Source organism: Myotis davidii, unplaced genomic scaffold, assembly GCF_000327345.1.
Source record: "Myotis davidii unplaced genomic scaffold, ASM32734v1 scaffold1134, whole genome shotgun sequence".
Classification (NCBI taxonomy): domain Eukaryota; kingdom Metazoa; phylum Chordata; class Mammalia; order Chiroptera; family Vespertilionidae; genus Myotis; species Myotis davidii.
The window spans coordinates 858,871-873,028 of record NW_006286229.1 but is presented as its reverse complement, the minus strand read 5'-3'; the positions used below and the strand labels follow the sequence as shown (position 1 = coordinate 873,028).

Below are 14,158 nucleotides of genomic sequence, written 5' to 3'. Positions count from 1 at the left end.
AGGGGGACTCTGGGGGGGGAGGGCCCGGCCTGGCCATCCTTGATGTGTTTCCTGAACTCGGCTCTCATCCTGGTCAGGGCCTGGGTGTAGTGCCCTCTGCCAGCGACGGAGGTTGGGGAGGGAGGACATCTCCACGTGGCCCCCCTCAGATTCTGTCCCTCCCGGCGAGCCCTGACATACTTTACTTAGACTCCGTCCCACTCTGCCCTGCATTCGAGGTCGTGGTGTGCAGCTGCCTGCCCAGGGACCTGAGGCTCCTGAGGGGCATTTACTCTTCCTTGGCACCCTGGTGCCTAGGCAGTGCCTGGCACAGAGCTGGTCTCCAGGGCACGCCCGCTGAATAGAAATGGAATTGACACCGGATGAGGAAAGGCGATGAAGAGCTGGGGGCTGGGAGCCAGCCCTGGGTGGGGGTAAAGGGCCGGGAGGACTTTCCTTCCCATGGGGGGCCTGGTGATGGGGTTGGGACAGCTGGGGTGTCTCTTAGTGGGAATGGGGAGGCTGGAATAGGCTGCACTGGTTAAAAGCTTAGAGTCGGCTCAAGTCTGAGTGAGCCCTGGTTTGTCCTTTGCCTACTATGTGACCCCCCCACCCTCTTGAGGCTCGGTGTCCTCGTCTATAAAATGGTGGTAGGAGTAGTACCTACTGTCTCATATTGTGGGGAAGATGATTAAATGAGATGACACAGAGAAAGAACTGGTTTACCACAATTCCTGGCACATACTGGGCCCGTGATAGGAGTTAGTGTTATATTCTTAATTCCTCCTCCTTAGAGATGAGGTGTGAGGTGGCGTGGAGCAGAGGGAAGCTGGTGGGGGTGAAGGGACAGCGCGAAGAGGCCCCGATGCAGCGACCTCATGGTCTGGCTGGGCTGAAATCAGCTCCCACAGGCCCCCAGCCCTCTCTTGCCTCGGCTTTCCACGCCATCACTCTGAGCAGTCCTTAGGTGCCTCTTATCTCTGGGGACATCTGCTGAAAGTCCTCCCTGAGATCTAAGCACAAGGGAGGCTATGTCTTTAGAGACTGGAGGTGGAGGTGGGGCCCCCTGCCTTGCCCACCCTCCACTCCCCTCCCCACAGTCTTGCCCTCCAGTAACTCTGTTGATATCGTCTCCAAGCTACATCTCCAACCTCCGGGTGTACCAAGGGCACCCCCCACCCACACACTTCCCGTCTGGGGGCCTGGTGGTTAGTTAGGAGTTGGAGATGGGGGAGAGGGTGATGGGTTCCTAGGACCAGGAGTTCCCAGAGGACAGAGGAGCAGAGAGGTTACAAAAGATCAGCTCTGGGCTTGCAGTGGGAGGGAGAGGAAGATAAGAGAAAACATGTCAATGTTCCGTAAATGCCCCGTCCTTCCTCTGGGTCAGCAAAGCTGCAGGTGTTGGTGCATGGCCAAGAGTGACCCAGACAGCAAGAGCTTTGACCCTGAGGGCTGGAAGAGGGGCGCACTGGACAGGCAGCTAAGGAGCTGGGTGAGGGCAGTAAAGTGTGCTCCCTGTATCCTCCCCCTCCCCCCACCACAGGTATTCTGTGTTCTAGGAGTGACACACAGCCACCTCCCCCCACCATGGGCTGTGACTCACAGAGTCTGGGCCAAATGGAGACTGATGATAGGGAAGGAGGAGGAGCTGTACGGGGGGCTTTAGGACCCTAGAGTTGGCTTTCAACCTTCATTTACACCCCGTTTTCTTTCCTTGCCCCTAGTCCCCAAGACTTGCAGCCCCAAGCAGTTTGCCTGCAAAGACCAGATCACCTGTATCTCCAAGGGCTGGCGGTGTGATGGTGAGAGGGACTGCCCGGATGGATCTGATGAGGCCCCTGAGATCTGTAAGTACTTTTCTGGGTCCCTCCCCCAAAGCTCCTGACTTATCTTTTTCCTTTTGGCCCAGGAAGTTTGGGATGAGAACAAGCTGCTCTCTCGCCTGGTGTAGACCTTGCTCTGTGATTGTTTGTCCATGACACAGCTAAAACTGTCCTCTCCCCCCTTCATTGTGCCCGGCAGGGTGCCTGGCTTGCTCAGAAATGGCACGTGGGATTGCTCACTCTACCGCTGCTCCGCGAGCCTTCCACACTGACATTTTTTAAAAATATATTTTTATTGATTTCAGAGAGGAAGGGAGAGAGAGATAGAAACATCAATGGTGAGAGAGTATCACTGACTGGCTGCCTCCTGCACGGTCCCTACTGGGGATCGAGCCCACAACCCAGCATGTACCCTTGACCGGAATCGAACCCGGGACCCATCAGTCCACAGGCCGACACACTCTATCCCCTGAGCCAAACCAGCCAGGGCCACACCGACATTTTTCCTGGAAGGAGAGAGCCCAACTTCCCTTTTCTTTTGCTTGTCCTTCTTTTTAAAACCTCAGAGCCTCCCGACCCTTGCTGAGTGCCCACGGGTCCAGCCGGGTCCCCTTTCTGTCCTCAGAGCCCCAGGCCAAAGGCCACCAACTCTTGCTCAGCCTCTACACCAGAAGCCCCACCCCTGTGCGTTTCCCACCACCCCCGCCTTCCCCTGCCCCCAGTAAGTGGTGTAATCAGAGGCAGCTGTTTAAACTGGGAGAAAGGTCCCCACCCAGCTTTTACTCTGCCAGTGGGGGTGGGAGGTGGGGGGTGGAGGACTTGCTGGCTGGACCCCAGAATCCTGGGCAGCTGGCAGAGTGTTGGGGTCTCCACCTTCAGCCTCTCCCCTGCTTTGTTAATCTCGGCCAGGGTCTAGGTGCCCGAGCACTCTTCGGTCTGTCTCTGTTCTTTTTCCTGGGTTTATCCTGTTCCAGCCCCATCCCCTGTGCTCTCCCCACACCCTTACCCGTAATTATCAGGGGTAATTTTAGGGCCGGAAAGGGAGCCACCAATTCTCTCTGCCCTGGAGGACTGGGGGCCAGGGATATTCTACCAGTGTCTATGGTGGGGTGGTTCAGCCTGGAGTGCCTCCTTGTCTGATGCCACCTTAACCCCCACATTTCTTACCCGATGCCTGGTGTTAAGGATTAAGAAAGCCTTGCAGAGGGGCCAGACCTGGCTCTTTTTATCCATTCTTCCTTTGAAGCAAACCCCACCTTATGCACATCCCCACTCTTACACTCAGACCCATCACACACACAGCCTCTCCTGGGCACTGACTTGTCCGCCCTCCACCCCGACATATACAAAAGCACATGTTCTTACAGCAACACAGAGTCAACACTCAAAACGGGGAGGCGCAGAAGCACTCAGACACACACAAAACCAGACTCAATCCCCAAAGAATGTGGAAATGGAGACACACAGATCTCCCTTCACTGCACACCACACACCGCCCTCACCTGTGCATGCAGACTCCTGCCCAGGCACACAGGAGTCACTCACAGGGAGACACTCTCACACACCCCGTCCGGGTTTGCGAGCCAGTACACAGTAGTCTGTCTTCCAGCTCATGGGCTCAGCCAGCTTCCTCGCCTGCAAGGCCTGACGATTCTCTGAGGAGCTCAACAGCCACCCCAAGTCCATCTTCTTGGGCAACAAAGGAAGTACCAGAGACATCACCAGCGGGCTTCCACCTTTGACCCTTCCCAAATCTTTCTATCAGGCAAGATAGAAGGGTTGGGGGATCTAGAATAGTGCTGTCCAATAGAAATATAATGCAAAGCATAAGGCAATTCAATATTTTCTAGTAGCCACATTTAGAAAGGAAAAAACAACCAGGTGAAATTAATTTTATTTATTGTATCCAACATTTAATCATTTTAGTATAATATTCGTATAAAAGTATTCATGAGATCTTTCACATTCTTTTTTTTTAATTGATTTCAGAGAGGAAGGGAGAAGGAGAGAGAGAGAGAAATATCAATGATGAGAGAGAATCATCGGTTGGCTGCCTCCTGACCATCCCCTGCTGGGGATTGAGCAAGCAACCTGGGCCTGTGCCCTGACTGGGAATTGAACCGTGACCTCCTGGTTCATAGGTCAACACTCAACCACTGAGCCACGCCAGCTGGGCCACATTCTTTTTTGTTTGTGGCGATAAGTCTTCAAAAGCCAGTGTGTGTTCTATGCTTACATTTTCAACGAGTCACAGTTCAAGTGCGCGGTAGTGACCTACGGCTGATGCTACATACTGCACAGTGCGGTTCCGGAAGACCCGGTCCGTCCGACTCTCAGCCCATTCTGTGGCCCGGGCAGCTGTGGGAAGGAGATGCTCTTTGCCTTTGGAGCTTTTCTACCATGGACTCTGTTTTCCTTGGCTCATTCGAACCTTTCGCTCCTAACCTTGGCCTGTCTCCTGAGTGTGGAATGTGGAGGCGTTGGGGTCCATGGGCGGGGGACATTGGAAGAGTGGACTCCTGGCTGAAAGCCGCGTTCTCCCCTCCACCTAGCTGCTCCCAGGTGTGACTGCTGTGTCGAAGAGCTCTAGATGGAAGAGTCTAACTAACTCTGAGGCCTCCTAGATCTCAAAAATGCAGATGTCTGAAACCCGAGTTTCAGTTCCCTTTTCCTCTCCCAGGGAGCAGCTGGCCAGCTACAGCTGCTTTGCCAGCGTGGTGATGCTAACCTTTCCGTCTGCCCCCAGGCCCGCAGAGTAAGGCCCAGCGATGCCAGCCGAACGAGCACAATTGCCTGGGCACTGAGCTGTGCATCCCCATGTCCCGCCTCTGCAATGGGGTGCAGGACTGCATGGATGGCTCGGACGAGGGGGCCCACTGCCGAGGTAAGGGCTCTTCTCCCTCTCCCCTCACAGGTGCAGCAGTGAGCTCTCAGCTGGGCACCTGCGGGGTCTGGAGGCCTGCCATCCGAGCACTGTCCCTGCACCTCCCGTAGGGATAAGCTTTGTCCTATGCCCCTTCATAGAATTGCCACTGTGGGCCTTTGGGCTTGGAGCTTGTCCAAGTACGGACCCTGCCCTGGGCTTCTCTCTGTGCGTGGACACGTCGGTACCCCTCTCCAGACCCTAGTTTCCCACCTGTAAACAAAGCTTTACATGAGATCAGTGTTTTCATATATATATATATTTTTTTTGGTAAATAGTGGGACCTTTTCTCCAAATGGTTTCTTATATGCAACATGAGTATGACCAGAGAAGAGCAGACTGTGTGATGAAAGCTGGGGTTGGGGGGCTGAAGTTTTGCTCATCTGCTTCCCTGGCCTGTGGGAGGAGACACCTCCGGGTCCTGTTCACGCAGGGCAGGGAGTGTGGAGCAAGGGAGTTTGTGGAAGGTTTTTAATCCTCTCCTTTGGTTGGTTTTGCGTGTTCTTGTCTGAAGCTCCTGGGATGGGGTGCAGTGTGGGCCCAGGGGTTGACTTCAGTTACCGCGCACATCCCATCTCAGCGGATGGTGCATGTTCAAATGTGCTTCCTTTTGAATACCTCAAATACCTTTTCGGTTTTAAAAACAACAAAGAACCTCAAAACCTAGGGTTTGAACTTCCTTTCTGATATTACAGACATTGGTTCTCCTCAAACACCTCCCCCTCCCCCCCCACAACCATATCCAGAAGAGAAACTCTTCTAGATTCTCCAGAAGAAACAATACTTACCCGCTCTGTGCTGGAAGGCGGGACAGACAGCACCTTCGGGCTCTCGGGTGGAGGTGGGGAGGAAAGGGAGTAACTGGGGTCGGGCCCCCCACCCCAGCTCTGCCTGGCAGGCTTAGTGCTTCTGAACGTCTTAGCATCTGGGGCAGCTCTCACTCCTAGGTGGGGGGGTGAGGCAGCTGGACAAAGGGGTCTTTGTGGCCAGGCCGCCTGGCCCCACGCAAGGCCATTAATTGGGTCGCTGGTTTGGGGGGGGGGCGCTGTTCCCACCTCTCCCCCTCCTGTCTCGTTCCCTTGTGTCTCCCCCGTGGAAGTGGGTCAGTGGCAGGAGGAAGATGAGAGAAGAATCCGGAGGGAACCGAACTGCCCCTCCTGCCCCCCTCCGCCTGGACCTCGCTGAGCTTCTCTCAGAGCCTCCAGGGCTCCAGGGAGAAGTTGCAGGGGTGCTTCCAAGCCAGAGCTGGGGTCCTGTGGGGGAAAGATTCGATTCCATATCCACCGTTCCCCCGCAGCCCTGGGGCCGGCATCGTAGTCCCCGGGCAGTGCAAATAAGAGGCGTATGCAGGGAATAAGACTCACTGCCCACATTCCCTCTGAGCCCAACAAACGACCACAGCTCTCTCCATGGGACAGGGGGAGGCCAGAGCCGGGAGATGGTTGTAAGCCCTAGTTGGTTATGGGACCTGGACCTTGGGCCTGTCTTATACCCTCTCTGAGTCTCAATTTCCCCACTTGCAAAATACGGTAGATGCTTCCTAAGCCCCTTTCATCTCCAACACTGCAGGCCTTGAATGTGGTTTCTGACGGGTTGACGGGAATTGGGTGGAGGGTACAGTCTGGGGGCCAGGTCTGAGGGCCTGAGTGTGTGCCTCCTGCCCCTCACAGAGCTCCTAGGCAACTGTTCTCAGCTGGGCTGCCAGCACCACTGTGTCCCCACACTCAACGGGCCGACCTGCTACTGCAACAACAGCTTCCAGCTGCAGGCAGATGGGAAGACCTGCAAAGGTGAGTGCAGCTGCTACTGTGATGGTGGTGGGAAGAGGGAGGCAGGGCCAGTGGGCCTGGCTGGAGTAGGAGAAAGTTAGATGGAAGGTGCCAGAGAGGAGGCGTGGCTACAGGCCCTATATATAGCCTACGGGTACGACTCTGAGCCCACTTGCTCCCACCAGACGTTTAAAAATTCATCTTAAAATGATATAGGTCACATGTGAGTTTTCTTGTAAAAAAAATTAAAGCACGACAGATAAAACGAAAGTCCACTTCGACAGATCCTCTTCACTCCTGGTCCCTTTCCCGTCTCTGTGGAGATCAGCTCTGTTACCGGTTTGCTCTCTCTCTTTCCGGGGCTTTTTCTGTACATCTGTGCGCATGTACTCATGGAAAACCCCAGTGAAAGTACTGTTTATGCGCATCTGCTCTTTTTTACATAAAATCTTCCTGTACATATCTGTTTTCAATTTTTTCACTCAGCATGTTCTAGAGATTTTTCCATGTTAATACGTAGAGATCCACCTCGTCCTTTTAAAACCGCTGTGATGGATGCCTGTTACCACAGTTTACTTGGCCATCGCCCTATTGATGAGTAAGATGTTCCCAATTTCTCTCTGTTACAAACAATGCAAACTTTTCTGTTTTAAATTTGCCTCCCTCGAGCCTTTGCACAAATGCCACCTTCTCAGGGAGGCCACCCCCGGCCACTCTAAAATCACACTCCGGTCGCCTGCGTGCCCTTTCCCCTTTCTCTGCTTAATATTTTTCATAGCACCAGTCACGTTCCAGTGCACTAGCAGCTCGAAAAATACAATTTATCTTCCTTTTGTATTTATTATTATTATGACAGTATTCCATCTACCATCAGAATTTAAGTCTTACGTCGGGAACAGTTTGAATTTGTTTTATTCACTGCGGTAGCCCTAGAGCCTAGGACAGTTCTGGCACTGAGTAGGCACTCAAGAAATGTTTTCTGAATGAATGGATGGTATGCACATATGTGCCTTTCTCCAAGTCTGGACTTGCTGGGTGAGTTTGCACAGTTATTGTTATAACATTCTGCCGAAGTGTCCTCCAACGTAGCTGTAGGGATGGCCAGTGGTAGTGTCTGAGGTCACACACTTCCCTGCTCGCATCACCCTGCCAATGACCATGCCCTGGATTTTTTTCCTGGCAGACTTTGATGAGTGCTCGGTGTACGGCACCTGCAGCCAGCTCTGCACCAACACAGATGGCTCCTTCACCTGCGGCTGTGTGGAAGGTTACCTGCTGCAGCCAGACAACCGTTCCTGCAAGGCCAAGAACGGTGGGTGGGGTCCCCTGTGGCCACAGGGAGAGGCGCCCTCAGTGTTGTTCCTGGGTGGAGAACAGCCTGTGAGGCCCTAGGAACCCTGGCTGCATTGACCCTCCTCTCCTCCATACAGAGCCGGTAGACCGGCCCCCTGTGCTGCTGATTGCCAACTCTCAAAACATCCTGGCCACATACCTGAATGGGGCCCAAGTGTCTACCATCACGCCCACCAGCACACGGCAGACCACAGCTATGGACTTCAGCTACGCCAACGAGACTGTGTGCTGGGTGCACGTCGGGGACAGTGCTGCCCAGACGCAGCTCAAGTGTGCCCGCATGCCTGGCCTGAAGGGCTTCGTGGATGAGCACACCATCAACATCTCCCTCAGCCTGCACCGTGAGTCGCTTGCTCCCAGTTTGGAGGGTGCAGAAGGGCTAGGGAAGGGGGGCCTGGCTGGGGCAGAAGCTGATGGTTAGACAGGATGACCCCTGTCAGGCACTGGAACCTAAACAAGAAGCCGGGACAGGGGCAGAGTCAGGCCATGCTTTTCTGGCTCCGGTCTGAGACGTCCTCAAAGGAAGAATGACCGGTCAATCTCCAGAGGCCAGGGACTGTCCCTTCTCAGAGAGAAGAGTGTTGATTAAGTTTCCAAGGGGCTTTCCCTGGAAGGGGTAGCGAGGGCTGAGAAGCCTTGCGGGGTAGCGCCTGAGGGAATGGCTGGTCTGTCTTCATGATGTCGCCAGAATAGACCCTCTGCTGTGGCGGGTGTGGAGATCCTGGGGCTGTTTCTGGGGGACAGTGTGGCGGTGGATGAGAGCAGAGGAGGAGCGGTGAGGCTGGGGCCCCCTGAGTGTTTTAGGGTACTCAGGATGTTCCCTTTGGGGCTCCCTCCCTAGGCTGTACTTCGCTGTCTAAGGGGTGTTCCTGGGGATGGGGCCAGGGCATAGATACAGCGCTTGGAGCAGTCCTGCTCAGCTCAAGATGCTGTTATATAAACAAACAAAACATCTGGCATCATCACATTCCCAGGAAATGCACCACAGGGCGGAGGGAACGATGGGGCCTGTGGTTGATCCGACCGCTGGGGAGGGTAACTTGATCTGTGACCTTGAGTAAACCAGCGTTCCCTGTCACTCGGCTTTGGTTTCTAATCTGCAAAATGGGATTGAGATTGTCTGTTCGGATCCGATAAATTGAAGTGAAAGTCAGAGGTAGCTGGAGAGTGGCAAACAAAAGACAGTATTGTGAGCCTTGGGCCTGTCTGGATCTTGAAGTTCCTTATCGGTTCCTGTGTGATGATCCCCACAGAGGACAAAGACCCTGAGAAGAGGCAGGGCTTAGTTCTGCTTCAGCAGATGTTCTTCTCAGAGCCCCGCCCTCTGTGGCCTCATCGTACTGTCCACACCTCAGGTCCAGAGCTTCCCAGTGGTGCCCTCGGGCTGCTGGTGACCAACGCTCCCCTGTGATTGGACAGGTTCTCCTTGGAGTACCGAGCTGGGGTTGCCCCACATGCATGGCTGAGCTCTCGGGGGTGGACTGCTCAGGGAACCCCATGGCAAACAGGGTAGGGTTGGGGGGAGACCCCGTAAGACATCTCCCCTCTCCCTGCTCCTTGTCGATGGCCCCAGCTAATAGGCCTGTCTGGGCAAACAGCTCCAGTAGTTCCCTCCCTGGCCCTGAGGCCAGACCATGGGCTCGTGGGCAGGAGGCTGGGGAGGGGTGCCCTGATGGGAACCTTCTCAGCTTTTGCTCTGGCCTGGCCCCTCTCCTGCCTTCCTCCCCAGGAGAAGCCGGAAATAACCTCAGGCGGGTATCCCTCCCTTGGCAAACACAGCCTTGCCTCCCAGTCTGCTAGGCTCAGTGGGCCCTTCTGGGGCAGAGTCCAAGCGCCGGGAAGAGATCAAGGTTCTGGGGAGAAGTGCTAGTGGGGTGAAGAAGTGGGTTCCTCTTGCCACAGCCTCTGTTCCTGCCCCCCTGCCCTGCCTGCACCCCACACCCCATGCCGCCTGAATGTCTGGCTGTCACCCTGAGGATGATTGTTTTGCTCTCATCCCACAAACTAATTATGGGCCCTGAACTGAGGTAATAGGAAGTGTCTCTCCCCTAGTGCCCTCCCCACATCCCCAGTGTATCCCCCGTTCCCAGGAGAGGCTGAATGGCCTGCCCTGGTGTGCAGGGTGGCTGGTCCCAGGCGCTCACCTGGCAGTGGGCTGCTGGCCTGTCATTAGCTCCCCAGGCGGATGGAGCAGAAAGGCTGCTGCTTTCTCCTGCTTTCTCCCTGCCCTCTGGGGGAGCCCTCCCTGCAATCATCCCATTCTTGGCCCTGACCCTGACCTCCACCAGACCCCTGGGCTGAGTCCCATGCGGGAGGGAGGAGTCTGACAATGGAGAGGTGCGGGGGCTCCGAGGCCAAGAGGCCAAGGGAAGCCCGCCTGCTGGTGTGGGAAGAAGAGGGAGCCTGCCCCACCGAAAACTCGGGGCACAGAAATAGAGTAGAAAGGAGGCCAGGAAGTAAGACCTGGGTCTTGGGGCGCGAGTGAGCCAGACCTGCTCTGAGCCCTGAGAGCCCTAGAGGACCCTCCAAGGCCTGGGGTGGCCAGTGGTCAGTGCAGCCTCTAGGAGAGGCTTGTGGAGCAGGCTGAGGACTGGCCCCTGTCTTGGCCCCAGCTCCTTCCCTCTGTTTGCACTCAAGAGTGGGGGCACCCACTGAGCAACATCCCCAGCATCCTGAGAGGTGTGTGTGCGCACTTTCTTCCCTCACCCACGCCGAGGCTGCTCCCACTGCCCTGGATTGGGGTGATCCCTCCCCAACCCTCCGGGGCTATCGCCCAAAGGCCCATCCTCCCAGCTGGATGGGTGGTCTCTGAGGACCCTGATTCCGTGACTGAGAACATGACCGTGAGTCACGAGAGACTCTTAGGGAGGCCCAAGGCCAGCCCCTCGGTTGTTGTTTTTAAAATATTTTTATTAATTTCAGAGAGGAAGGGTGAGGGAGAGAGAGATAGAAACATCAATGATGAGAATCATTGATTGGCTGCCTCCTGCATGCCCCCTCCTGGGGATCGAGCCCGCAACCTGGGCACGTGCCCTTGACCAGAATCAAACCCGGGACTCTTCGTTCCGCAGGTTGACGTGAGCCAAACCAGCTAGGGCCAACCCCTCGGTTTTTAATACTGCCTCTCCCAAAGCAGGGATGCCTTGGTTTTCCGTCGCACATAGATGTGCAGTTTTTATTATTGTAGTTATGTTTTTATTGAATACTCATTAGGAAACTCCTGTAACTAGCATACCAAATCTATGATTTTGTAGATTGTTTAGGATGCAGCAAAATACGTTGATTTAAAGAACTAGTAGGTAAATAACAGTACAACTGTACATAAACGTGGTGACTATTTTGAAAGTGATACGCCAAAGACTTTAAGTTCTGGTAACTGAGGCCCAGAGGGGTCAACTGGAAGTCCCTGAGACAGGCCTGGCAGCCCTCCCACCCCCTGCAAGGATGATGCTGGGCTGAGCAGTGTTGAGGTCAAGTCTCCCGGCTCCACCCTCCCCCCAGGCCTGCGTGCCTTAAGCTGCCTGCGCTCCTCTGCCCTGTCCCTTCAGTTCTGAGGTTATTCCCACTGTGAGAAGAATAAGGGCAGGAGCAGGCTTGGGTCCTGAGAAGGTGTGTGTGTGAGGGGAGGGTGGGTAAAGGGCGGTTCCAAGGTTGCCGACAGAGCCTGGAAGGAAATAAGATTTGCGGAGTCACTTAGTTTTGGCCTGTGGATGAGGGGGCGCTCTGGACGGGCTCTCGGAGGTTCTGGGGCCTCCTCCCCTGCTCCTGGCGGGAAGGAGGAGGCAGACCCCCTAGGAAGACGAAAAGGCCGTGGCGGCTGCAGGCAGCACATTGCGAAATGGGTCCCCAATTCCAGCTGGCCAACTTCACTTTTCTTTGAGAGAGAGAGAGAGAGAGAGAGAGAGAATGTGTGTGTGTGTGCATGCTCGCATTTAAAGTCACAACAGGAAATGGGGCAGTGATTTGTCTGGAGGGAAGGCAGAGAGAGGGCAGAGAGCAGCGTCTGAGCCGGTGAGGAACTGGCTTCCCCAGCTGGAAGGGGAGCTGTCTTCCCACTGAACGGACACCCCACGCCCTCTCAGCCTCCCATCCCCTACCTCTGGGACCCTGACAGGCCATGTAAGAAAGCCAGCTTCCCCTTTGGCCTTTCGTACCCACAGGGTGTCAGAATCGTGAGGGGCTCTAGCCACCCCGCTCTGGCCTTGGGCCCTCCCCATCCTGGTGCCTTTGCTTCCCAGTCCCATTCTGCGTTTTCTGAACAGCCCTCCTCCGTCTCCCAGGCCAGGGACAGCCCTGTGCCTCTGGCATAGCTCCAGCCCTGTCTTCTCCCCCGCTGTCTCCTTGAAGTCGCCTCTCTCCCCAGCCTGCTCCCAACACCCCCTCCCTACTGTTTTCAAGCCAGAGGAAGGAACTTAAGCAAGAGAGATGTGTTTTAGAGCCCAGTAAGGATTTCTCAACAGCGGAAAGACCTGGTTCTGATTCTGAATCAGAGCTGCAGAATCCAGCCATCTCATCCCAAGACTGAATACTTGGTGGACTGGGGCCAGGCAGGGGAAGGAAGCAGGGCATACCGCCCCCCCCCCCGGCCCCCAGGTGGAATTCTGAGCAGGGAGGGGCCCAGGGGACAGAGGTGACACTGTGTGGCCGAGTCCCAGACTTGCTGGTGGAACAAGAAGAGCTGAAGTCAGGACCTGGCAGGAAGCAGGATCGTGAGGACATGCCATTTAGCAATGTTCTGCCAAGCCCCGGACTCCTGATCATCCCCCCGGCCCTCCCCGGCCCAAGCAGGAGGATTACCAGACAGATGTCTTCTCCCACTGTCTTGGGCATCCAGAGGCCAGCGAAGGAGGGTTCTGGCAGGAAAGGGGAGGGAAAAAGTGATGTCCCGAGGCTAGGACGACCGAGTGAGGACTCAGGACTCAATAAATATTTGTTGAATGAATCAGTACATGTGTGTCAAGAGCTGGGGACAAAGATAAAAGTGCCCTGACCTCTCAATATTTGTAGTCAGGTAAACAGGCTGTGGAAAATGGAACTACAGGGGCCATGGGAGCCTGTACACTGCCCACCTGGAGGGTCTACCTTTAGTCAGGAGGCCATAGGGCTCTGGCTGGAGGCACAGATGGTAACTGGGTGGGAAAGGTGGGGACGGAAAGGATGGAGGTGAAGGAGGACCATGGTACAAACCATAGCTCCCATTTGTGCCTTGTTTATTGTCGGCCGGGCCCTGTGCTATGTGCTGTTGTTAAGGCACCATCCCATTTTACAGATGAGCAAACTGAGACTCAGAGACATTCAGTAATTTGCCCATCATCCCACAGGAGGTGACAGAATGATGATTCAAACTGAGGCTGGGCCCAGGGCAGAACAGAGTGATGAGCGAGGTGGGGAGGTTCCTGAAATAAGGACCAGATGCAATGTGTTCACTGAGGTTATGGTTATGGTTATGGTTAATGGGATTCTCCTTCCTCACCCCGGGTCCTTGCACCCTACCCTACAACGTTTGGGTGTGTGGATGTGTTAAGGATATTTCCTCAGGGCTCAGAGGCCCCGTCCTTCCCGGGATTTATTTTAGGGAGAGCGACTGGAATCCTGCAGCTGAAGCTGGGGTCTTCTTGGGAATGGGGTGGGGCCTGTTCTTTCTGGAAAAGCAGCCACTATTTAGGGAAATGCCTCTTGAACACTGTGAGTGACGGAGACGGAGAGAGAAAACTGGAGTTGTGGGGAGCTCAGGGTGCTGAGCACGGGGGTCAGGGTTAGGGAGGGTGCAGCGTATAAAAGCACACACCCCAGGTCTATTCTGGGGCCTGGAACTGAAAGTCCTTTGCGACATCACAGGCAGGCTGCGGTCTGTCCTCTCCCTCCCAGCGTCGTAGCGGCCTTCTCTCTGCTGGAATCCCTAACTCCTAGGACTCCAGACCCCCGCCCCCCCAAACTCCTCCCACAACACAGCCTCTCCCACCCACCGGGGTTTACCTGAAACTCTCCTGTCCTCAGGGTTTGGGGCCTTAAGCCAGAGCCCTCTGGAGGGTGCACTGCGGTGGGTCAGCCCCGAGAAGGCTGGACCACGAAGAGCAAACCCTCTGGGTGTGTGGGGCCAGAATGCTCAGGTCTTCGGGCACGATCCCAGAACTCCACTTGCCCCCATGCCACGGACAGAGGGAGCCCTGAAAGAAGGCGAAGGCGCCCTCTCCCAGTCTGAGCCCAGCTCTGTGCTGGCCGTAGAATTGTGTGAGTGGCCCAGCGTGTGTGTGTGTGTGTGTGTGTGTGTGTGTGTGTGTGTGTGTGTGTGTGCGTGGGAGTGTGTGCAT

At 55.3% G+C, this 14,158-nt stretch overlaps 1 protein-coding gene across 1 annotated transcript in view; it reads left to right on the top strand.

The window, feature by feature from the left end:
* LRP1 (LDL receptor related protein 1) overlaps positions 1 to 14,158 on the top strand; it is an 86,951-nt gene that overhangs the window by 6,900 nt on the left and 65,893 nt on the right. The window contains exons 2-6 of the mRNA XM_015559767.1: positions 1,704 to 1,826; positions 4,549 to 4,686; positions 6,396 to 6,515; positions 7,678 to 7,806; positions 7,925 to 8,188. Of these exons, the coding sequence (XP_015415253.1) occupies positions 1,704 to 1,826; positions 4,549 to 4,686; positions 6,396 to 6,515; positions 7,678 to 7,806; positions 7,925 to 8,188 (774 nt within the window). The remainder of the gene's footprint in view (positions 1 to 1,703; positions 1,827 to 4,548; positions 4,687 to 6,395; positions 6,516 to 7,677; positions 7,807 to 7,924; positions 8,189 to 14,158) is intronic.